The following is a 27,169-nucleotide window of genomic DNA, read 5'->3' as shown; positions in this document are numbered from 1 at the left end:
GTCAGAAGTACTTTCAGTTTGGCATTGCCTAAAAAAGGCACTATGGGGGAAGACCGTGTTTTAGCTAATATTTGAAAACCTAGAGGGGAGAGGTGCCAACCATCCCTGGCAAAGCAGCATGGTCTGTTGGCCATCTCTTTCCATGCTGACAAATATTGCACCCCCTTAGAATGACACCAGAAACTAATCCAGTTATTAAAGTCATTCATCTTTTGTTCATATTGCGGCATCATCCTTGGAGTAGGTAAAATGCTGCTCAATGCTAGTCTCATACCAGCCTGGGACACACATTCTGAGAGCTCCATGATGTCTTTCTTCATATATTCTAGGGAGGTACGTCTCAGGTCATTTACATCAAACAAAACACCAGTAGTACTGTGCTATCTTCTCTCACAAAGAACGAGGAAACACAGTACTGAGCGACTGCCAGAACTTTAATTAAACATAAAAGTGCAGGATTTAAACATAAAAATCCGTAGTACATAAAACATAGAGTTAAGCGCTTTCACCTAATCCATCATAGGCTTCTTCAGAACTCATTCTAACTTTTTACTACACCATCCTAAATAAACTTTTGGCCAAATCAACAGAATCAGCTCAAATTTAAAGTGCCATTGTCATTAAAATTTGTTTCACATAAAATACATAAGTTGGTTAATACAATTCCTCATTCTTGATTTATTACTTCATTCTACAATTGTAAACATAAATAAATAATGTTTGTTGTTTGGAATTAAAATCTATAATTACCCTCAAATATTGCTACATATTGTAATACATTCAATTAATAATATCAGTAAAAGTCTGTGTGCACTTTTTTACCTGATAATACAGATCTGTGTGCCCTTTTTACTTAATGATAAAAATAAAAATAAAGATCAAAATAAAGATCTATGTGCACTTTTTAATAAATGTGACTGGTTCTGATGTGCTAATATGACTACTTAAACAGTGTAAAAATGGATGTTATGATAGATTATGTGTCGAAAAATATGAAATTTAATGTAAATACTAAATCTTAACTAATTGAGTCTAAGAATAAATAAGTCTAAGAATAAATAATACCAATGCTCTACTCTACACTTTAAAAAATACACTTTGAAGAATACACTTTAAACAATACCCTTTAAAAATATTCACTATAAAAACTTTCGCTATAAAAAGGTTCATTGTTAAAAAATACACTTTAACAACTACAATACTCAACACTTTGTGATGAAAAACTCAACACTTTGTGATAAAAAAACGTTTCATTTCTGTTGTTAACTCTGTTTTGGTTGTCTCTATACAAGCCCTGAAATATGAAGAATTGATTTCATAATTAACCAAAGTGAACAGTACGAAGGATGTGTACGGTCTTGTGTAATGTTCTGTGTTATAGAACAGTCTAATATATGTTGAAAACTCTTAATTGTTGTGTTTTACTAGATTTTGTAACAATTAATTAAAATTTTGTTGCTGCATATAGTAAATGTATTTAATTCATGTTTTGTTTATGAACAAAGTTTTTTAGGTACAAAGTTTTTTAGGTAGATATATTAATATTCTGATATATTTAATAAAATTAATGTAAAAATTGTTAAAATAAAAATGTTAATGTTAAAAATATAGATATTAAAAATATTGTTGTGACCTATCAAATATTAAAAACTATTTATTGTGTTAAAAGCTATTGTATATACAAACTGTTGTGGATCATGACATTCATAAAATATAATATCAATGTTGGTGTGTGCTAACTTTGAACTGATGCCTTACCCCAATAAAGGTTTGATAGCAATCGAGTCGTTTAGTCCTGGAATAGTTGCTGCATCTGTGTATAATTGCCACCAAACTTCTCTATAACTTAATCGTCCTTTTATATTACCCCCCTTCCAATCATTGGTGATATGTTCAATAATAGCAAATTTAAAATTGTGTAAGTCACCTTCACTCTCAATATGTCTATACAATGCGTTGTTGCAATCTTTTTTCCGAATGCAATATAAATGGTCATATATTCTTTTTTTGAAAGCCCTCTCTGTCTTCCCGATGTAATATGCAGGGCACATTTCACATACAGCAATATAGACCACATAAGTAGTGTTGCAATTCCCCTTCTCACACCTTAATGTTGTCTTATTTATATTGTCAAGAACAATTTTGTTGTGACTCATAATGTGTCTACACTGGTTGCAATTACCACATTTGCCTGTGTGTTTTCCTATTCCATTGAAAGTATTTACTCCTTTATTGCTTTCACCATTCCCAACATTGGTGTGTGAGGTATGCCCACTTTCAAGAATTCTTTTCAGATTGTATGACATCCTATAAACAAATACTGGTTTTCTCCTACTATTCTTGAAATCTCTGAATTAGTTGAGAAAATAGTCCAATGTTTGTACAAAATTTCTTGAACCATACTAGCGTAAGGTGTATATGGTAATATGTATGCCATTTTATACCCTTCTGTTTGTTTGTCTACTGTTTCTAGAGTTGTTTGCAAGATTTTTCCTAATATTGGAAAATATTTGGTCTCCCTTTGAGATGTTACATATTGTCTTACATCCTGTAACATGATTTTGCTGTATTTCCTATCCATAAATAGTCTAGTAATATACTCAAACTCCGATATCATGTCATCTTTTCTGGATGTCATTCTGGCTGCTCTAATTAGTTGCCCCTTGAATATATTTTTTAACATCTTTTTGGGGTGATTACTATCATATTGTAAATAGTCGTTTGAGAAGGTACTCTTCCTATATATTCTTGATTTAAATCCTTTTTCATCTCTTGTAACAATTGTGTCTAAATATGGCAAACCTTCTTTATTGAATTCATGGGTAAATTTCAAAAAAGCACTACTGTTGTTAATAAAAGTAAAGAAGTCATTTAATTCATCTCTATTTCCTTTCCACAAGATATAAATGTCGTCCAAAAATCTTGTGTAATGGGAAATTAGAGGAAAGTATTTGCTCTTAAATAAGACTTCTTCTTCCCAGTGTAACATAACAAGGTTTGCATAGATGGGAGCACTAGCTGACCCCATAGCTACTCCCTTGCTTTGTTTATAATACTCTCCCTCAAACGATATAAAATTGTTTTCCAACACTAAGGACATACAGTCCATAATGAGACAGATTTTGTCCCAGTCAAACTCAGTGTACTTTTTGATACTTGCACAAAACATTTGTAAACCTTCTTCGCTAGGTATACATGAGAACAAATCAATGACATCTATAGTCACATAAGTTAATTCACTTGTATAATTGTCTATAGGGAATTTTCGTAAGAAATCCCAGGAATCTTTTAATACATGAGGTAGATTTTTGTAAATATCTTTTAACCATACATCTACTAGTTTACCTAGTGGAAATGTTTTTGATTTGGTGCCTGAAACAATGGGTCTAAATGGTGGGTTGCCCATATCTTTGTGTATTTTGGGTATGCCTACCAAGGTCGCAGTAATTGGATATGACACCTTTAAAAAATTGTAAATATCATTGTTAATTCTGTTGTCTGTCCAAAACTCTTCCAAATAAGAATTTATCCTCTGGTAGGCAATGTTTATTTCGTTCAACGAAATTGTAGTGTAGTTGCCTGATTCTGTCAAAATGGCTTGTATTTTGGATAAATATTCCAATTGGTCGTATATAACTATCCCACCCCCCTTGTCGGGCTTCATGATACGTATACTTTTATTCTCCTTCAATTTCTGTAACTCCTGTCTCTCCTCCATAGACAAATTGTCTCTCACTTTCATGTTTCTAGAATTGTTCTTTAGCTTATAAATGTCTCTCTGTACTTGTTTTTCAAATAATTCGACTACTGTATTCGTGTATGGAACAAAAGTGCTTATGGGTTTTAGCAAGCAGCTGTCCCCATCTTTGCTGGGTTTGTTATTCTTTTGTTCTGAAACATGATTGACAAATTCAGTTTACTGGTGAACATTTTAGTTTCTATCAGATGGTCAACTAGACCAAATTTCGGGTGGAATGAATTTCATACCCTTAGATAGTAATTTGTAATGAACATCTTGCACCTCAAAATTGGTGTAATTGTATATTTTAAAATCCCTGGTTCTTTTGTTTTATGATTGTGATCAATTGTTCAATTCTAAAGCTACTTCACTACCATATGTGTAACTGGATGTTAGTTCCATTTGTTCCCCTTGTAAAATTTTGGTCTTACGTCCTGGGGATAATAGTTTTCTTTCCCTTGAATTCTTCTTTCTTCCAATACTGGGGTTCCAATTCCTCGAAAATTCTGATTGTGTCCTTCCTCTTCATCATACCATTCATTTTTTCTCTCATCCTCATTCACCCCCCCTACTACATTGTTCCCTCTCTGTTGTCTATAGTACCCATCCTCATGTTCATAAAGTCTTTTAGTTCTATTAACCCTATCATTGTTCCATCTGTAAGCCCTTTTGTCCTTATACTGTGTCATGTCTCTATTAATTTTTTTACACTTTCTATCGTGTATGATATTGGATTTCCTTTCCACAATAGAAAACTGTTTGCTATACAAGTTGTTCCATTCATCGAACAATAAATCACTTTTAATTTCTGCATTCAATGTTTCTACCTCATTAATTAATTGTACTAAACATTCATCGTTGTATTTGATTAACATTTTCATAAACTCAAATCCACATTGGTCAAAAAAATTGTTAAAATCATCCATAACAGTTTCCTTAATATCTACTCCTAATGGTATTTTAAAAAAACGAAGTCCCATTGGGACTATTTTCAAATTTATACATTTGTTTAAATAAGCATTTTCTATTTTAATATTGTCAAGTTTGCACATAATATCTCCCATCTTGTAAATCTTGTCCTTCAAAACTAAATTGTTAACATTTCTATTATTTGGGGTTCTTCCCTTCCCCTTGTTAACCTCATCAAACTTACGTTCACTGGTTAAAAAATCGTTCATATTACTTTTGTCTCTATAATCATCTTTAGGCTTGTTCAATGGTTTAGAATGCAAAACAGTACCTTGATTAGCCTTACAAGTACCCACTGATTTGGCGTAGGTCTTTACAGGCTTAATGTGTTTGGATTTAGTCCCAGTTCTTGCCATATAGTCGTCATCTTCTTCGAAATCATAAATAGAGAAATCGAAGGTAAATCCTGTAGAGTCCATACGATTACTACCAGTGATGTTCCTTGTCTGCTGTCCTGCTGGTAAGTCGATGTCAACGCTGTCCCCAGAAGGGTTGATATGTTTGGAACGAATCAACCCTTCAGATAAACCATCCGGTGTTGAATTAAGCTGGTTGTTGGAGCTGTTGGGTGAATTATGCTTGTATAATGCTCCACATTCACCAGCCTGTACATCAGAACCATGTCGAACTTGAGCATTAGCGTTCCCTTTAGGCACGCCTTCTTTCAATTTATTAGATTTTCCTGAGTTGGTTTTGGCTTTTTCCTTATTGATGGAAGCTGTTTGCTCCTTGCTAGTGCTGTAAATTCGTTTATTGTCATTGTGAACCGGATCGGTTTCACGATCCGTGATTGGCGCCAATTTTTTGAAATCCTCTTCCACTTTATGCATAAATGCAGTGAACGTCTGCACTAAATGTTTAAGTTCACCTCTAATTTCCGCCAATTCTGCACCATAGGTGCACTCATCTGATCTACAGGGTGTTTCGTCCTGTAGAGCGGTCGCCAACACTGTGTTGCCCTCCATGACAACTGCTGAACTAATACGTTGCGAGGGAAACCACCAAACAAAACACCAGTAGTACTGTGCTATCTTCTCTCACAAAGAACGAGGAAACACAGTACTGAGCGACTGCCAGAACTTTAATTAAACATAAAAGTGCAGGATTTAAACATAAAAATCCGTAGTACATAAAACATAGAGTTAAGCGCTTTCACCTAATCCATCATAGGCTTCTTCAGAACTCATTCTAACTTTTTACTACACCATCCTAAATAAACTTTTTGGCGCCAAATCAACAGAATCAGCTCAAATTTAAAGTGCCATTGTCATTAAAATTTGTTTCACATAAAATACATAAGTTGGTTAATACAATTCCTCATTCTTGATTTATTACTTCATTCTACAATTGTAAACATAAATAAATAATGTTTGTTGTTTGGAATTAAAATCTATAATTACCCTCAAATATTGCTACATATTGTAATACATTCAATTAATAATATCAGTAAAAGTCTGTGTGCACTTTTTTACCTGATAATACAGATCTGTGTGCCCTTTTTACTTAATGATAAAAATAAAAATAAAGATCAAAATAAAGATCTATGTGCACTTTTTAATAAATGTGACTGGTTCTGATGTGCTAATATGACTACTTAAACAGTGTAAAAATGGATGTTATGATAGATTATGTGTCGAAAAATATGAAATTTAATGTAAATACTAAATCTTAACTAATTGAGTCTAAGAATAAATAAGTCTAAGAATAAATAATACCAATGCTCTACTCTACACTTTAAAAAATACACTTTGAAGAATACACTTTAAACAATACCCTTTAAAAATATTCACTATAAAAACTTTCGCTATAAAAAGGTTCATTGTTAAAAAATACACTTTAACAACTACAATACTCAACACTTTGTGATGAAAAACTCAACACTTTGTGATAAAAAAACGTTTCATTTCTGTTGTTAACTCTGTTTTGGTTGTCTCTATACAAGCCCTGAAATATGAAGAATTGATTTCATAATTAACCAAAGTGAACAGTACGAAGGATGTGTACGGTCTTGTGTAATGTTCTGTGTTATAGAACAGTCTAATATATGTTGAAAACTCTTAATTGTTGTGTTTTACTAGATTTTGTAACAATTAATTAAAATTTTGTTGCTGCATATAGTAAATGTATTTAATTCATGTTTTGTTTATGAACAAAGTTTTTTAGGTACAAAGTTTTTTAGGTAGATATATTAATATTCTGATATATTTAATAAAATTAATGTAAAAATTGTTAAAATAAAAATGTTAATGTTAAAAATACTGATTTTGAACAGACAACAGAATTAACAATGATATTTACAATTTTTTAAAGGTGTCATATCCAATTACTGCGACCTTGGTAGGCATACCCAAAATACACAAAGATATGGGCAACCCACCATTTAGACCCATTGTTTCAGGCACCAAATCAAAAACATTTCCACTAGGTAAACTAGTAGATGTATGGTTAAAAGATATTTACAAAAATCTACCTCATGTATTAAAAGATTCCTGGGATTTCTTACGAAAATTCCCTATAGACAATTATACAAGTGAATTAACTTATGTGACTATAGATGTCATTGATTTGTTCTCATGTATACCTAGCGAAGAAGGTTTACAAATGTTTTGTGCAAGTATCAAAAAGTACACTGAGTTTGACTGGGACAAAATCTGTCTCATTATGGACTGTATGTCCTTAGTGTTGGAAAACAATTTTATATCGTTTGAGGGAGAGTATTATAAACAAAGCAAGGGAGTAGCTATGGGGTCAGCTAGTGCTCCCATCTATGCAAACCTTGTTATGTTACACTGGGAAGAAGAAGTCTTATTTAAGAGCAAATACTTTCCTCTAATTTCCCATTACACAAGATTTTTGACGACATTTATATCTTGTGGAAAGGAAATAGAGATGAATTAAATGACTTCTTTACTTTTATTAACAACAGTAGTGCTTTTTTGAAATTTACCCATGAATTCAATAAAGAAGGTTTGCCATATTTAGACACAATTGTTACAAGAGATGAAAAAGGATTTAAATCAAGAATATATAGGAAGAGTACCTTCTCAAACGACTATTTACAATATGATAGTAATCACCCCAAAAAGATGTTAAAAAATATATTCAAGGGGCAACTAATTAGAGCAGCCAGAATGACATCCAGAAAAGATGACATGATATCGGAGTTTGAGTATATTACTAGACTATTTATGGATAGGAAATACAGCAAAATCATGTTACAGGATGTAAGACAATATGTAACATCTCAAAGGGAGACCAAATATTTTCCAATATTAGGAAAAATCTTGCAAACAACTCTAGAAACAGTAGACAAACAAACAGAAGGGTATAAAATGGCATACATATTACCATATACACCTTACGCTAGTATGGTTCAAGAAATTTTGTACAAACATTGGACTATTTTCTCAACTAATTCAGAGATTTCAAGAATAGTAGGAGAAAAAACAGTATTTGTTTATAGGATGTCATACAATCTGAAAAGAATTCTTGAAAGTGGGCATACCTCACACACCAATGTTGGGAATGGTGAAAGCAATAAAGGAGTAAATACTTTCAATGGAATAGGAAAACACACAGGCAAATGTGGTAATTGCAACCAGTGTAGACACATTATGAGTCACAACAAAATTGTTCTTGACAATATAAATAAGACAACATTAAGGTGTGAGAAGGGGAATTGCAACACTACTTATGTGGTCTATATTGCTGTATGTGAAATGTGCCCTGCATATTACATCGGGAAGACAGAGAGGGCTTTCAAAAAAAGAATATATGACCATTTATATTGCATTCGGAAAAAAGATTGCAACAACGCATTGTATAGACATATTGAGAGTGAAGGTGACTTACACAATTTTAAATTTGCTATTATTGAACATATCACCAATGATTGGAAGGGGGGTAATATAAAAGGACGATTAAGTTATAGAGAAGTTTGGTGGCAATTATACACAGATGCAGCAACTATTCCAGGACTAAACGACTCGATTGCTATCAAACCTTTATTGGGGTAAGGCATCAGTTCAAAGTTAGCACACACCAACATTGATATTATATTTTATGAATGTCATGATCCACAACAGTTTGTATATACAATAGCTTTTAACACAATAAATAGTTTTTAATATTTGATAGGTCACAACAATATTTTTAATATCTATATTTTTAACATTAACATTTTTATTTTAACAATTTTTACATTAATTTTATTAAATATATCAGAATATTAATATATCTACCTAAAAACTTTGTACCTAAAAACTTTGTTCATAAACAAAACATGAATTAAATACATTTACTATATGCAGCAACAAAATTTTAATTAATTGTCACAAAATCTAGTAAAACACAACAATTAAGAGTTTTCAACATATATTAGACTGTTCTATAACACAGAACATTACACAAGACCGTACACATCCTTCGTACTGTTCACTTTGGTTAATTATGAAATCAATTCTTCATATTTCAGGGCTTGTATAGAGACAACCAAAACAGAGTTAACAACAGAAATGAAACGTTTTGTTATCACAAAGTGTTGAGTTTTTCATCACAAAGTGTTGAGTATTGTAGTTGTTAAAGTGTATTTTTTAACAATGAACCTTTTTATAGCGAAAGTTTTATAGTGAATATTTTTAAAGGGTATTGTTTAAAGTGTATTCTTCAAAGTGTATTTTTTAAAGTGTAGAGTAGAGCATTGGTATTATTTATTCTTAGACTTATTTATTCTTAGACTCAATTAGTTAAGATTTAGTATTTACATTAAATTTCATATTTTTCGACACATAATCTATCATAACATCCATTTTTACACTGTTTAAGTAGTCATATTAGCACATCAGAACCAGTCACATTTATTAAAAAGTGCACATAGATCTTTATTTTGATCTTTATTTTTATTTTTATCATTAAGTAAAAAGGGCACACAGATCTGTATTATCAGGTAAAAAAGTGCACACAGACTTTTACTGATATTATTAATTGAATGTATTACAATATGTAGCAATATTTGAGGGTAATTATAGATTTTAATTCCAAACAACAAACATTATTTATTTATGTTTACAATTGTAGAATGAAGTAATAAATCAAGAATGAGGAATTGTATTAACCAACTTATGTATTTTATGTGAAACAAATTTTAATGACAATGGCACTTTAAATTTGAGCTGATTCTGTTGATTTGGCGCCAAAAAGTTTATTTAGGATGGTGTAGTAAAAAGTTAGAATGAGTTCTGAAGAAGCCTATGATGGATTAGGTGAAAGCGCTTAACTCTATGTTTTATGTAAAAAGTCTTTTTATGTTTAAATCCTGCACTTTTATGTTTAATTAAAGTTCTGGCAGTCGCTCAGTACTGTGTTTCCTCGTTCTTTGTGAGAGAAGATAGCACAGTACTACTTGTGTTTTGTTTGGTGGTTTCCCTCGCAACGTATTAGTTCAGCAGTTGTCATGGAGGGCAACACAGTGTTGGCGACCGGCTACAGGACAAACACCCTGTAGATCAGATGAGTGCACCTATGGTGCAGAATTGGCGGAAATTAGAGGTGAACTTAAACATTTAGTGCAGACGTTCACTGCATTTATGCATAAAGTGGAAGAGGATTTCAAAAATTGGCGCCAATCACGGATCGTGAAACCGATCCGGTTCACAATGACAATAAACGAATTTACAGCACTAGCAAGGAGCAAACAGCTTCCATCAATAAGGAAAAAGCCAAAACCAACTCAGGAAAATCTAATAAATTGAAAGAAGGCGTGCCTAAAGGGAACGCTAATGCTCAAGTTCGACATGGTTCTGATGTACAGGCTGGTGAATGTGGAGCATTATACAAGCATAATTCACCCAACAGCTCCAACAACCAGCTTAATTCAACACCGGATGGTTTATCTGAAGGGTTGATTCGTTCCAAACATATCAACCCTTCTGGGGACAGCGTTGACATCGACTTACCAGCAGGACAGCAGACAAGGAACATCACTGGCAGTAATCGTATGGACTCTACAGGATTTACCTTCGATTTCTCTATTTATGATTTCGAAGAAGATGACGACTATATGGCAAGAACTGGGACTAAATCCAAACACATTAAGCCTGTAAAGACCTACGCCAAATCAGTGGGTACTTGTAAGGCTAATCAAGGTACTGTTTTGCATTCTAAACCATTGAACAAGCCTAAAGATGATTATAGAGACAAAAGTAATATGAACGATTTTTAACCAGTGAACGTAAGTTTGATGAGGTTAACAAGGGGAAGGGAAGAACCCCAAATAATAGAAATGTTAACAATTTAGTTTTGAAGGACAAGATTTACAAGATGGGAGATATTATGTGCAAACTTGACAATATTAAAATAGAAAATGCTTATTTAAACAAATGTATAATTTGAAAATAGTCCCAATGGGACTTCGTTTTTTTAAAATACCATTAGGAGTAGATATTAAGGAAACTGTTATGGATGATTTTAACAATTTTTTTGACCAATGTGGATTTGAGTTTATGAAAATGTTAATCAAATACAACGATGAATGTTTAGTACAATTAATTAATGAGGTAGAAACATTGAATGCAGAAATTAAAAGTGATTTATTGTTCGATGAATGGAACAACTTGTATAGCAAACAGTTTTCTATTGTGGAAAGGAAATCCAATATCATACACGATAGAAAGTGTAAAAAAATTAATAGAGACATGACACAGTATAAGGACAAAAGGGCTTACAGATGGAACAATGATAGGGTTAATAGAACTAAAGGACTTTATGAACATGAGGATGGGTACTATAGACAACAGAGAGGGAACAATGTAGTAGGGGGGGTGAATGAGGATGAGAGAAAAAATGAATGGTATGATGAAGAGGAAGGACACAATCAGAATTTTCGGAGGAATTGGAACCCCCAGTATTGGAAGAAAGAAGAATTCAAGGGAAAGAAAAACTATTATCCCCAGGACGTAAGACCAAAATTTTACAAGGGGAACAAATGGAACTAACATCCAGTTACACATATGGTAGTGAAGTAGCTTTAGAATTGAACAATTGCGATCACAATCATAAAACAAAAGAACCAGGGGATTTTAAAATATACAATTACACCAATTTTGAGGTGCAAGATGTTCATTACAAATTACTATCTAAGGGTATGAAATTCATTCCCACCCCGAAATTTGGTCTAGTTGACCATCTGATAGAAACTAAAATGTTCACCCGTAAACTGAATTTGTCAATCATGTTTCAGAACAAAAAGAATAACAAACCCAGCAAAGATGGGGACAGCTGCTTGCTAAAACCCATAAGCACTTTTGTTCCATACACGAATACAGTAGTCGAATTATTTGAAAAACAAGTACAGAGAGACATTTATAAGCTAAAGAACAATTCTAGAAACATGAAAGTGAGAGACAATTTGTCTATGGAGGAGAGACAGGAGTTACAGAAATTGAAGGAGAATAAAAGTATACGTATCATGAAGCCCGACAAGGGGGGTGGGATAGTTATATACGACCAATTGGAATATTTATCCAAAATACAAGCCATTTTGACAGAATCAGGCAACTACACTACAATTTCGTTGAACGAAATAAACATTGCCTACCAGAGGATAAATTCTTATTTGGAAGAGTTTTGGACAGACAACAGAATTAACAATGATATTTACAATTTTTTAAAGGTGTCATATCCAATTACTGCGACCTTGGTAGGCATACCCAAAATACACAAAGATATGGGCAACCCACCATTTAGACCCATTGTTTCAGGCACCAAATCAAAAACATTTCCACTAGGTAAACTAGTAGATGTATGGTTAAAAGATATTTACAAAAATCTACCTCATGTATTAAAAGATTCCTGAGTTTTCTTACGAAAATTCCCTATAGACAATTATACAAGTGAATTAACTTATGTGACTATAGATGTCATTGATTTGTTCTCATGTATACCTAGCGAAGAAGGTTTACAAATGTTTTGTGCAAGTATCAAAAAGTACACTGAGTTTGACTGGGACAAAATCTGTCTCATTATGGACTGTATGTCCTTAGTGTTGGAAAACAATTTTATATCGTTTGAGGGAGAGTATTATAAACAAAGCAAGGGAGTAGCTATGGGGTCAGCTAGTGCTCCCATCTATGCAAACCTTGTTATGTTACACTGGGAAGAAGAAGTCTTATTTAAGAGCAAATACTTTCCTCTAATTTCCCATTACACAAGATTTTTGGACGACATTTATATCTTGTGGAAAGGAAATAGAGATGAATTAAATGACTTCTTTACTTTTATTAACAACAGTAGTGCTTTTTTGAAATTTACCCATGAATTCAATAAAGAAGGTTTGCCATATTTAGACACAATTGTTACAAGAGATGAAAAAGGATTTAAATCAAGAATATATAGGAAGAGTACCTTCTCAAACGACTATTTACAATATGATAGTAATCACCCCAAAAAGATGTTAAAAATATATTCAAGGGGCAACTAATTAGAGCAGCCAGAATGACATCCAGAAAAGATGACATGATATCGGAGTTTGAGTATATTACTAGACTATTTATGGATAGGAAATACAGCAAAATCATGTTACAGGATGTAAGACAATATGTAACATCTCAAAGGGAGACCAAATATTTTCCAATATTAGGAAAAATCTTGCAAACAACTCTAGAAACAGTAGACAAACAAACAGAAGGGTATAAAATGGCATACATATTACCATATACACCTTACGCTAGTATGGTTCAAGAAATTTTGTACAAACATTGGACTATTTTCTCAACTAATTCAGAGATTTCAAGAATAGTAGGAGAAAAACCAGTATTTGTTTATAGGATGTCATACAATCTGAAAAGAATTCTTGAAAGTGGGCATACCTCACACACCAATGTTGGGAATGGTGAAAGCAATAAAGGAGTAAATACTTTCAATGGAATAGGAAAACACACAGGCAAATGTGGTAATTGCAACCAGTGTAGACACATTATGAGTCACAACAAAATTGTTCTTGACAATATAAATAAGACAACATTAAGGTGTGAGAAGGGGAATTGCAACACTACTTATGTGGTCTATATTGCTGTATGTGAAATGTGCCCTGCATATTACATCGGGAAGACAGAGAGGGCTTTCAAAAAAAGAATATATGACCATTTATATTGCATTCGGAAAAAAGATTGCAACAACGCATTGTATAGACATATTGAGAGTGAAGGTGACTTACACAATTTTAAATTTGCTATTATTGAACATATCACCAATGATTGGAAGGGGGGTAATATAAAAGGACGATTAAGTTATAGAGAAGTTTGGTGGCAATTATACACAGATGCAGCAACTATTCCAGGACTAAACGACTCGATTGCTATCAAACCTTTATTGGGGTAAGGCATCAGTTCAAAGTTAGCACACACCAACATTGATATTATATTTTATGAATGTCATGATCCACAACAGTTTGTATATACAATAGCTTTTAACACAATAAATAGTTTTTAATATTTGATAGGTCACAACAATATTTTTAATATCTATATTTTTAACATTAACATTTTTATTTTAACAATTTTTACATTAATTTTATTAAATATATCAGAATATTAATATATCTACCTAAAAACTTTGTACCTAAAAACTTTGTTCATAAACAAAACATGAATTAAATACATTTACTATATGCAGCAACAAAATTTTAATTAATTGTTACAAAATCTAGTAAAACACAACAATTAAGAGTTTTCAACATATATTAGACTGTTCTATAACACAGAACATTACACAAGACCGTACACATCCTTCGTACTGTTCACTTTGGTTAATTATGAAATCAATTCTTCATATTTCAGGGCTTGTATAGAGACAACCAAAACAGAGTTAACAACAGAAATGAAACGTTTTTTTATCACAAAGTGTTGAGTTTTTCATCACAAAGTGTTGAGTATTGTAGTTGTTAAAGTGTATTTTTTAACAATGAACCTTTTTATAGCGAAAGTTTTTATAGTGAATATTTTTAAAGGGTATTGTTTAAAGTGTATTCTTCAAAGTGTATTTTTTAAAGTGTAGAGTAGAGCATTGGTATTATTTATTCTTAGACTTATTTATTCTTAGACTCAATTAGTTAAGATTTAGTATTTACATTAAATTTCATATTTTTCGACACATAATCTATCATAACATCCATTTTTACACTGTTTAAGTAGTCATATTAGCACATCAGAACCAGTCACATTTATTAAAAAGTGCACATAGATCTTTATTTTGATCTTTATTTTTATTTTTATCATTAAGTAAAAAGGGCACACAGATCTGTATTATCAGGTAAAAAAGTGCACACAGACTTTTACTGATATTATTAATTGAATGTATTACAATATGTAGCAATATTTGAGGGTAATTATAGATTTTAATTCCAAACAACAAACATTATTTATTTATGTTTACAATTGTAGAATGAAGTAATAAATCAAGAATGAGGAATTGTATTAACCAACTTATGTATTTTATGTGAAACAAATTTTAATGACAATGGCACTTTAAATTTGAGCTGATTCTGTTGATTTGGCGCCAAAAAGTTTATTTAGGATGGTGTAGTAAAAAGTTAGAATGAGTTCTGAAGAAGCCTATGATGGATTAGGTGAAAGCGCTTAACTCTATGTTTTATGTACTACGGATTTTTATGTTTAAATCCTGCACTTTTATGTTTAATTAAAGTTCTGGCAGTCGCTCAGTACTGTGTTTCCTCGTTCTTTGTGAGAGAAGATAGCACAGTACTACTGGTGTTTTGTTTGGTGGTTTCCCTCGCAACGTATTAGTTCAGCAGTTGTCATTTACATCAACATGGACTATAGTCATAATGGTACTTGTGGTCCAATGACCTGAGTGCTTGTGTAATATGATTCATCCTAGCCCCTAATAAGCAACTGACCGTAACTTTCTCCTTACTCAGCCTGGTGAGAGGGCCATTGGCGTGTCTCATGATGGAGTCTCCACTGATCAGAATGTTGGATTGTGTTGTGGCTTGCCTTATGGGCTTAGAAGTAGAGGCTCCATGAGGTGTGACTATATGTGTTGATGTGGGTGTTATAAAAGAGTGCATTCAGGGCTGCTGAGGGTATTTGTTATGTGTACTTCATCTAGGAGGTCTTTGGGGTTTAGGAAAGTTACATTTAGGTGCCTTATCATATGTGGGTCTATGTCTGGTTTGAATTGTGTGTGATGGGTGCAGCGTGTGTTCTACTGACAACCTTATTGACATTAGGAGTACTTTTATATGAGAGCTTTGCCTCAAATGATGTTGTGTAAATACATATCTCACATACCATATCAGTTTGTTTGAGAATTAACTGGTTGCCAGTAAACATGAGGCAATTTCTATATTGCGGCAGGATGCCCATATCCACCAAGCTGGTAATGGAGATAGTGGGGAAGTTTATATCCATGGCAACAGACCCTTTTTATTGATTAGACAGTTGGAGTGAGAATATAAAGCATTGCAACTCTGGGGACAGTGGTTGTCACTGCAAACTAGTTATCCTGTGTGCAACTGTGTGTTGGTGAAATTTCAATTGTGCTTTTACAGGAAAAATGTCACTCAATGTGTCTGTGTCTATACAGGGCACTGCCAAACACTTGAGGGGAAACTAATAAGTAGACCCTGAAAATATAAGGATGAAGGATTTAGACAGATATTCCGAAGTTAGAAACAAATCAAGCAGTACTTACTGAAAACAAAGAATTAGCTTGTCAGGAATGATGAAAATGAGGGAGTTGCATGAATGGCTACTGCATGGCTACTATTAGTGCTGGTATCACCACAGCTTCACTCTACTGGGATACAATTCTCCTTTGCTTATTCTCTTACCAGAAGCAAAACATTAGCACCAATTCCAAAATGGGAAGCAGGCCACAGCCTGTTTGGTAATCCACAGTCTTGTCCCAGATGATGCAAGGGTCCGTAGGCTTGTGGTAGTCTTTTCCTGGTAGATTCCTTGAATAGCAAACATACCAATCAGCAACGTCAAGCATAGACACTCACTGCCCAGCCAGAAACAGTCAGGAATCAATGCACTTTGCTCCTTCTCTTATCAGAAGAAAGCAGAAGCACTAATCCCAAGATGACTATTGAGAGAGAGAATGTGAGCTGTCCAATAATTGGTGGTCTTGCAGTAGATGTTGCAGATTTTAAAAATAAGACGGAAAAAGGTGGTTAATATCCTAAGCACTGCAGTGTGTACTAAACCTGAAAGAGGGAGTAACTTAAGCTTTAGCTGTCTAAGTGGAGAGTCACTAATTTTAAAAGAGAAAGATAGATTGAAAGGGGGTGGGCACTTTGTATTCTGGTTCTACAGAATACAGTGGGATGGCGAATAAATTTAAATAGGTGAAAGGGAGTGATTTCACAAAATGATAATTTTGTGCTTACAACAGCCAATGAAAGGCGAGAAGGAAGGAGACGTGGTCAAATTAGTGTAAGGGCAGGCAACTAGAAAGACAGTTGAGTTTAAGAACACACCAGTACCAGTGTGGGAGGGTGGGAAAATTTCTCTGTGACTATAAAGAGATACAGCTGTAGTCTCTTTCCTAGTTTTAATGTGCAATATATGCAATTAAGAACATAATATAAGTAAAACACAGTGTAAAGAAAACAAACCACAACATACAAAATAGAAGAAGACAATAAAGTAATACAAAATACAAGACAGCAGAAGCAAACTAACCTTTCCCTCAGCAAGTTGTAGCAGAGTCTGTGTGAGCTTTTCCAGTAGAATTATCAGTACTTGGTGATTAACACTAGGCAATAGGAAAAGACCATTGCTGCTGTAGCTCTGTTGTATTTTAAGTTGATGAACTGAGGATTGATGAATGCTGAGGTCATTTTTAGCCACTTCACTGATGATGAATCCTTAATATATAATAGGCACACAAACATCTGGAAAATGGTCAGTAGCAAAGAGTTAAATATCCAATACTCAGTACATAATACAAGAGTCTACATGTGTATAGGATAATTCAGGTGGGTAAAATATGTAAAAAGGTTTGCATACTGTTAGACACAAAAAGAATGTAAGTACACTTCAGTGCTGCTATATAATAGAAAATATAATAACATTAATCGTATTAAACTTTCTAAACCCTAAGCACAATACAATGCCTTAGAAATGTTTAAAAGTATCTAGGCAGTAAAACAATATGTCAGAGAAGCATGCATAAATTGACTTTTGATATCTTAAAGAATATCAAAGAAAACACTTATCATTTGTTGTATTTTGAAGGTGGTTAGTAAGAAAGATATAGGAAATGAGGGCCAAGAAAATATGAAGACAGGAACAGAAAATGTTACAGGATTACAATGTTAGAATTCTAGCTGCACACTAAATCAGAAGTATGTTATTCATTAAGTACACTTATTAAAATCTACTAAATTGCAACTTGGTGAGAGTAATGCTTCAACAAATAGAAGCCTATTCTGCATTTTAATTACATAGACAGTTGTATAAGTAACTTAGTTTAAAATAATGTGTGATCAGTTATATGATGCAACTGTATTAGAAGAAACAATTTGGTTGCCTATAGCCACTATATATTCTGTGCATATTAGTAGGATGGATCATCTATGTATGCTTGACGTATTCAAGCTCATATCACAACAGTTAGGCAGCAAAAATTCATAAATGATGACAATGAGCACACTTATCAGCATGCACTCAGGTTTGCTATAGTGCAAACAAATGCAACACACACTTACATAAAAATCATTTTTTTGCAGTTGGAAATCCCCCTGTACCCTCCATATAGGGGACTTCCCTTACCTTATTATTCTCAGAAAGAAGTCACTGTACCTCTGAGATTGAGCTGTCTCCCTGTTTCTCCAGCAGGCTGTAAGGGCAGACCATCCACTAAACACTAACATACAAGGATTGCATACTTGCTCACATCTAAGTAGAGCAGCTGTAGCATGTGCATCTGCCAGCTAAATCTATTATTTTGAAACAGCAGAGGCATAATCTTTGGTGATCTGAGTAGAGTGTAAATGGAGTTGGACAGAATCATCTATGTCAGCTAGGACAGTTCTTACTGGGTTGAAGGTGGGTTTTTCTTGCCAGTAGAGAACTGTAATCCCCAGTTCCTGTAGCAATAACACCATTAAGATAAATAGTTGTTCCAACATTCAAAAGCCAGTGGTCCTAGGAAAAGGAGAGACAGATGCTTTCTTGTAGATTAAACTGAGACAACCTGCAAATTTTATTTATATTTATCTACAGGCTTTTTTATTGGCGGCAGAAGCACTTGTGAGAAGTGAAAGTACAAATTCCACCCCAAGAGCAATCAGACTCTTGCCTTGAAATAATCAGTAATTAATGGTAAAAAGTCTGATTTGGTTAAAGGCAACTTATAGCGGATGCATCACATTTCTGGTGACACATTTCTTATCTCTCATGCAGAGAATCAATGAATATTTGGGATTGGCACTTGAAAACAACATATCCTTACAGGAATTATTCCTGCCAGCATAAAAGCACCTTAGATTCTTTCTTGTGGATGCTTGGCATGACTTATGAATAGCAACAAGACTACTGATTTTTGCTTCACTCAATTTCATCCTAGTGTACTTCTCAAGGAGACCTCTTCATCGTTGAGGTTAATACATAGGTACCAAAGTTTTGACTCCAGCTGAAAAACAAAACTATGTGGAAGACAGGTTAATTTTCCTTTTCATGGACCAAATAATACAACTATTATTCTAAATAAAAATAAAGTAATAAAAATCTACAATTGAATGATCTAAATAATTCATTTTGGTGTATACTATGTATTAATATACAATATAATATTGTTAAACCTACAGACCTAAATTATATAAACTTTATCTATAATACTTTTAGAAGTTGTGTTAATAATAATGTTGATATCAAATTATGGTTACAACTGCTATACCCATTTAAATTTACAAAAAAAAACTTCTTTAATAATATTAGTGCAGATATCCTTAATAACTGGGAAATGAAAAAAATACATGCTGGTACCATTGTACAATGAATCTAGATACACTGGATGTGGAAAATTTAATTAGAACCATTAATCTATCAAATTCAGATTGGTTAGTTTTTAATAGTATAAACTCATTCACTCGAGACCTATGTAGAACAATAAAAAATTCTTCCTTTAAGTCTCCTCCCAAATTCATTCTTCTTATATATGAAATACTTTATGGAGAATTTACTTGGAAAAAATTAATTTCAAAGCTCTATACAATCATTATTAATTATAAAACTACCCCTAATCAAAAATTTTGAAATGTTATCAATAAGGATTTTACCTTGTCCCTATCCCCTGAAAATAAAATTAATCTTCTACAATCCATAAAATTAACTTCTAATTTACAAGTGTGGAGGATCTCCTGGAAATTCTTACATAGAACCTTCTATACTCCTAGTAAAATAGCTACATTCAATCTCGCCAAAGAAGTAGTATGCTGGAGATGCTCTTTAAAATGTACAGCTAATTGGTCTCATATTTTTTATGATTGTTCTCTCATTCAAAAATACTGGGAGGATATTGGTAATTTCCTTCAAGCTATTTTCACTGATACCTTTGTATTATCAAAATCCGTAATTTTTTTGTGTATAAATGAATCTACCACAATGAATAATAAAAATAAACATCTTCTTTGGACAATTTTGGCAGTAGCCAAAAAATGCATTACAAGAAAGTGGAAATCACCATCCATTCCAAAATTTGAAGACTTCATGATTCTTCTGGATGAAGTAGCACTAATTGAAATAAAAGTTAAAGAACTAAGAATTTTTCCTAGAAAATGGACTAATAATCCTTGGGAGAAAGTCATCACTCTTATTAAGACAATGAATTTGGATACACTTCCTTCTAATTAATCAAACATGATTTAAGAATTGTTGAATATTATATAACCTACTTAAAAATTTAAAATTTTTCATTTTGCTATTCCTTCCTTTATTTTTCTGTTGAGGCCTTTGTAAATTTTGTACATAGTTTGTTATAATTTATCATTTAAATTGTGAAACTTATTTTGTTTTTCTTTATTGTTATTGGGAAATTAAATAAAAATTTTGAGCAAAAAAAAAATAGTTTCTGTCCTTTCATTTGCTACATTGACATTAACTGAAGACAAACCTGGACTCTGCTTCTCTAATTCTGATAGCTTCCAAGTGGCAACAATAATATTTATTCATTCTGCTGGTTCCAATAATTGTCCAATGTTCATCTGACACTTCTTGAAATGTTTTCATAGTAGAAAAGCAGTTTTAAACCTTAGGCTCAGATCTGCTAATATGCATGCATAATAAATACATTCCTGTTACTTTAGAGTATACTACTGTCATATGAGGCTATTCATCTAATAAGGGATAGAAGAAAATGAGCAACAGAAAAGAAAGAAGGAAGGAAACTATACATGGCCAAAAATAAAATGTTTATTTTCTCAACATAGACTATGTTCTCCCAGGCATCATTTATTTTCCTGGTTTTACATATATATATATATATATATATATATATATATATATATATATATATATATATATATATATTTATATATATGTATATATATATATATATATTTTTTTTTTTTTATTAATTCCCATCTTTGTGCATTTTAAGTTTGTACTGTAGAGATCAGGTAATTATTCTATTATGTTATTCCAGTACTGTGTTCTGTATATGAAACCACTGCAAAATGTCCTTTTCCCCAGAATGGGATTTAAATTTTCATACAATGAAATTAACTTTGGATTATTTTGAAACAGCAGCTTATGCTGCTGTAGAAAATACCATTAAGTAGCTTTACTTGAGCAGAAATTATTTCTGAAGTGCAGTCATTATATAAGCCAACTTACTCAGTTTGTATATTTGGACAGAGTGGCATCGACATCAAGGCTATTTTTCACGCCCATGTTGGTTCCTGCAGTTACACTGAATCAGTAACTTTAAATGACAATCTACTTTCTGTAAAAAATAATAAAGAAAAACATTATGACCTATTTTACTTATTAGTATTACACTGACAGGACAGAGAGTATCTGATAAATTATTAGTTATCTTTTTCATTCATGCAGGGTAAAATGGAACACCCTAGTAAAAATACACACACACACACACACACACACACACACTCAGTATTTTTTTCCTACATAGTTTACCTACTTTATCATTTCTTATGTCAAGTGTGGCAAACCTAGGAGTCATCCAAGGTCATTGCATTAGAGCAGCTGCTACTTTGTAACTTCTTCAGGAATATTTCTATTTAGGATACATTTGTGAAGTTGCAACCTGGACTGCAGTCTGCACCTTAACAAAACACTACACATTAGATGACTATTCTTGAAGTATGACTGATTTTGAAAAAACATATCTGTAAGTATTCTCGTATGAATGTCCACCACAATAATTTACTAAGAATGGTATATTGCTTTCAACTTTGTAATAATTTTATGCTGCTGTGAGATACATTAGATGACTAAATACATTTTTCTCAAACCATTCTCAAGTCTAAAAAGAGTGTACAGTCATATGAGGTGCTCAGCATAACAGCGGATTTTTGAGAAAGGTTTGCTTGCAGCCGTATACATACCTGTCTACTACCTCCCTTCATTGTTCTTTCTGACATACCCCAAATTATTTGTGTAGGTGTGCATTTTAAAAACAGCATTTATTGGGCATGGTTGTTGCTTTACTTTTGGAATTTTTTACTAAATAGAAATGGCTTAATATAATTTATTTACAGAGAGCATAAGTCAGTAATGGTAGGGATGAATATGTACAAGTCATATGACTGATGAAATGAATGGAAAATGCAGTGGTTATACCACAGCAAGTCTGCCAGTCTATACTAGTTATCTATTATAGTAAGTTCCTTATACAACTGCATGTTGAGGTTCTTCAGGCTATCTACCATGAACTTGTATGATATCACTTCACATAGTAGCCATTTTGGATTGCCAGCAGAACATGCAGAAAACATACTTTTTACATATAAATTCAGCATACGTTTCATCACATTGATTATAGATTTGAGAATGGTTTGAGAAAAATGTATTTAGATACATTTTAAAACTAAAAGCTCTCTGCATGATCTGAACCAAAAGTAATCCAGAAGCTTCAGTGTCTTTAGACTACTATATTATAGAGCTAAATGCTCACCTGGACAATAAATGATCCAGGAAAAAAGTACTTTCTTTTGCTATTTTGAATATCTTTTAATACTGACTGTAGTATGTGAAAACTGTTCTGTATTTTCGTATTGCTCATGGTACAGAGGGTTAAGGTTATGAGTTTTTAATGTATTTCATCATTCAGTTCTAGTTTTTATTCCTTCATGGGTTCATCAGTTCTCACTAGACTGTTGATCTGTAAGGATCTTAAGAAGCCTAGCTTTCCATTCTCATGGAAATTTCCATGTAAAAGCTTTAAGTTCCACTTACAGACTGTGTGAATCTAAAAAAGTTACTTAACATATCAGTGCTACTGGGATACACCTAAAAAAAGAGATATTTGTGTTCACTGGCTTTGATGGGTAGCAAATGCTACTCTTGCTTTACTAGTGTCACTGTACAAAGTGGCAGCAGCCATGTTAGTTTGCTGAAAAGGCATAGTGTAAAAAAATTAGTCTATATTTAATGGTCTTTATAAAACATCTTCAAGCGATGATTGTAGTACATTTGATAAAGGGAAATAGGGCCAAAGATGTTTTTGTTTATTAAGTTATAAAGATGTGATTGTCTTAAGTATTAATTTATTGTATTCCATATTTATCACATGCATTATAGAAAAAGGAATCCTCTCAATCCCTTTAGATAAAGCCGAAGAGCCATGCTAAGCTAGGCAATGTTTGTATGCAATATAAATTTGTGATGACTGTTATTTTTATTGATTTAGGTCTTCAAAGAAAGCCATGACCACAAAGAAAGGATCTCATACATCTGGGTCTGGAACACAAAGCAAATACAATCTCAGTGTTTTGAATCGCAGCATGGTTGGTTCATCTAGCAGAAAGAGTGTCAGTCTACACATGGACAGTAAAATAATGGACAAAAGCAATCTTTTAAACCTTAAGCAAAACATTCAGGTATGTAATCATCTTATTTGCAGAGGGAAAATCAGCTCAGGCACCCTCCTTTTGTCTGGCATAGAAGCTCTGAAATACTTGACACCTAATCTAGTCTTTTTAGTCAGTTTAGCTCAAGCTGAGTTACAGTTTGGACATGTGGAAGGTGCCTGAAACTTTGAAAGCTTGACAGCTGTTATATCCTATGCAGGATGTACCCCATATAGCTAACGCTACTGCAGCAGTGATCATTCAAACATCTAGTGTTATGGTGAGTTTGCTTGCACAACTGTAATTTCCTGCTGCAATACATTAGCATCTGAGGGACATTTGATAATAATGCCCAGGTTGCAGTCATCTGCAAACTTATTTAACCAATGGTTCTAATTTTCAGTGTTGAGATCAGAGAAATAGAAAACAAAAAAGAGTGGTCCTAGTAATGAGAACTGGGCCATTCCATTCGATACTGTCATACTTATTGGGGAAGGACCCATCACCTGAACTAAGTGTTTTCTGTCTTTCAGCCACTTGGCTATCCACCTCACAGTGCACCTCACCATGTATAGACTCACTTAGCTTATTAATTGCAATATGGGGTGTAGTGCTGAATGATTTAGCCAGATCCACATAAACTGACTAAAAAGAATGTTGTCTACAGTCTGTCTGACCTGCTTGAAGACGTTAACTAAACTGAGTAGCAGGCTCTTCCTTTGACAATGCAAAACTGAGGTAAGTCTAGCCTGATAAGGTTTTTTTATATAGTTTACTCGGTCAGATATAATGCATTCCATGGCTTTACAAATCAGACGAGGTAGGCTAATTTTTTTTCCAATAAACATCTTTATTAAATTATCACGTATGACATAGGCAATCTTACATTTGTATAAATGAAAAACAAACAGCATTGACACCACTTCAGTTGCAAACATTATATATCATAGAAACCATTGAAACAACTGTAGTTGCAAACAGTATACATCACTTATAATCTATCCAGTCATTGTCAGTTAAGCATTATATGACTCCTGCCTCTTAAACCTCATTTCTCCTCTGCCTATATTATTCCCACAATTCTCATTTTTATATGTGGTTTGCTCGTCCCTTTTCTAAAGATCCCATTTCCATTTGTTTTATCTCTGTTACTATATTCATTACTTCTAGTAAAGTTGGTCTAGACTTTGATTTCCATTTTCTAGTAATTGCTTTTTTGGCAGCCACCATAATTACACTCAGCAAGGCTTTAATATGTCTAGGCAATTATGATTCTGTCTCATAGCTCAAAAAATCATCTCCTCAGTCAATCCAATCTGCTCACCCAGCATCTCCGACAGAGCGGTTCACAGGGAATCCCTAAAGTCTGGCAGCTCATTATACTCCCAAAAAATATGTTCCCAGCTATCTCTTTCTTGCCCATCACATCTCCAACATTTCCTATCTACCTGAGGAAAAAGTCTTTGGAGTCTACTTGAGGTATAACAATACCTACGTAAACATTTCCAGGCAACTATCCTAAATCTTCTAGACTTTGTTGCATATTTGGGATATATACATATATCCCCTCCAGTGTCTCTTTGTGAATTGCTTGTCCATTCTCTCTTCTCAATCCTTTTTAAGCTGCTCTGATTGATTCTTATAATTATCATGCAATATTTTATATGCTGAACTAATTATTCCTTTTTTAATGGTAGCTTCTGTTCCAGATTCTATTAAAAACTCTACCAGTACCTAGACTTTTATTTAGGACCCCCCTATTTCTTTCTCTTTGCCTATACTCTGATATCACTCCTTGATAGAGAAGACAATCTCTAACATGTAGTACAAATAAATTCCTGGCCTCCTCCCATTTTATTACTTTTCACTTTATAGTTATTTGCTCCCAATATCTTGGTTCCTTTGCCAGTTTGCTCCAATAAATTCCAGCCCCTCTTACCTATTTTCTGCATCGCTAACCTCAGTCATCCCTTTCAGCAGAATCTCTTTTCTCCATTCTCGTGCTGGTTTAGTTCTTAGAATATTCTCTGCTATTTTATGAATGTAATACTCTGTATGATTTTTGTTGTTCTCCTTAAGAGTCTACATCCAAAATTCCAATCTCTCATTTCTTGAGCTTCCCCCCATGTACCATCATCATTGCTTTCGACTTTGAATTATAGTTTTCTGCTTGTGCTGTGTATATGAGTCTTAACCATGTTGCTCTAAAATACCACCTCAAATTGGGTAATCCTAGTCCACCTTGTTTTATTGGAAGAATCAGCTTATCCCACTTGACTCTTGCTGTCTTCCCTTCCCAGACAAAATCCTTCAACCTTTTAATTGCTATCCACAGCTTCTCCTCTGGTTGATAAAAAATATGCCTAGCCTGTGTATAAGGCTAAAGGGACTAAAACACTGTAATAGTTTTTATCGTACTATCCCTATCCATATAACAAAGCTTCTAGTTTCTCAATTTTTGTATTATCTTCTGTTTAGTCTCTTCTGACATATACTTAGCTGCCACAACAGAGTCATTTCTAATCCATACTCATAAATACTTAATTGTATCATGTTTCGATAAATATGGATATTGTTGGACTGATTTTTTTTAGCTTCATTAATTTTGTATCCTGAGAAGATTTGAAACCATCTTAAAATGTTCCACAACACTGTAATGTCCCTTTTTGGTTTTGTCATGTATAAAATAATGTCATCTACAAATAGAGCCAGCTTTTACTGACTACCATACCAATTATATCCTTGAATTTCTGAGTCTCTTATTTTCTTTGCCAGTGGTTCTAAATGTAATACAAACAACAAAGGGGAAAGCAGACAACCCTGCCTGGTTCCTCTACTCAAGCAGAAGTTCTCAGAGAGGACCCTGCCTACTTTAATGTTTGCTTCTGATGCCTCATATGTACTCCTAATCAGCCTTATAATTGTATCGGGGAAAGAAAATGCTTCCATTGCCCTGCCCTTGAAGTCCCAGTCTACTTTGTCAAATGCTTTTTTTGCATCAAGACTCAGCAATAACAGTGGCATTTTCTTACATTCTGCTTCTCTCTGGATCATCAGTGTTTTGTTAATGTTGTCAGATGTTTGCCTCCCCTCCACAAAACCACACTGAGCCATACCTGTCAATTTTGGTATCACTTTTGCCATTTTTTAGCCATTATAGTCATAAACACTTTATAATCATGGTTTACTATTGAAATGGGCCTGTATGAAGCTGGATCCAGTGGATCTTTACCCTCTTTAGGTATTACCGCTACCACCGCCTTCTTCCAGTATGCTGGTACTTCTCCTCCTCCTCTTAAAATACTGTTAAACAAAACCTTCCAGATCTTTATTAGTTTTTTCCCTCCTAGCTTTCAAACTTCCACAGAATACCATCTATTCCTGGGGACTTTCCTGTTGATTGG

General features: G+C 33.4%; 1 protein-coding gene across 1 annotated transcript in view; it reads left to right on the top strand.

Moving 5' to 3' along the window:
- Positions 1-27,169, top strand: part of DNAI4 (dynein axonemal intermediate chain 4) — a 1,182,639-nt gene that overhangs the window by 78,597 nt on the left and 1,076,873 nt on the right. The window contains exon 2 of the mRNA XM_044085587.1: positions 23,606-23,795. Coding sequence (XP_043941522.1) covers positions 23,606-23,795 — 190 coding nt within the window. The remainder of the gene's footprint in view (positions 1-23,605; positions 23,796-27,169) is intronic.

Source organism: Protopterus annectens, chromosome 10.part0 (genome assembly GCF_019279795.1).
Source record: "Protopterus annectens isolate FY-2018-M chromosome 10.part0, PAN1.0, whole genome shotgun sequence".
Classification (NCBI taxonomy): Eukaryota; Metazoa; Chordata; order Ceratodontiformes; family Protopteridae; genus Protopterus; species Protopterus annectens.
Note: the sequence above shows the minus strand (reverse complement) of the source record. Positions and strands in the feature narration are given on the sequence as shown.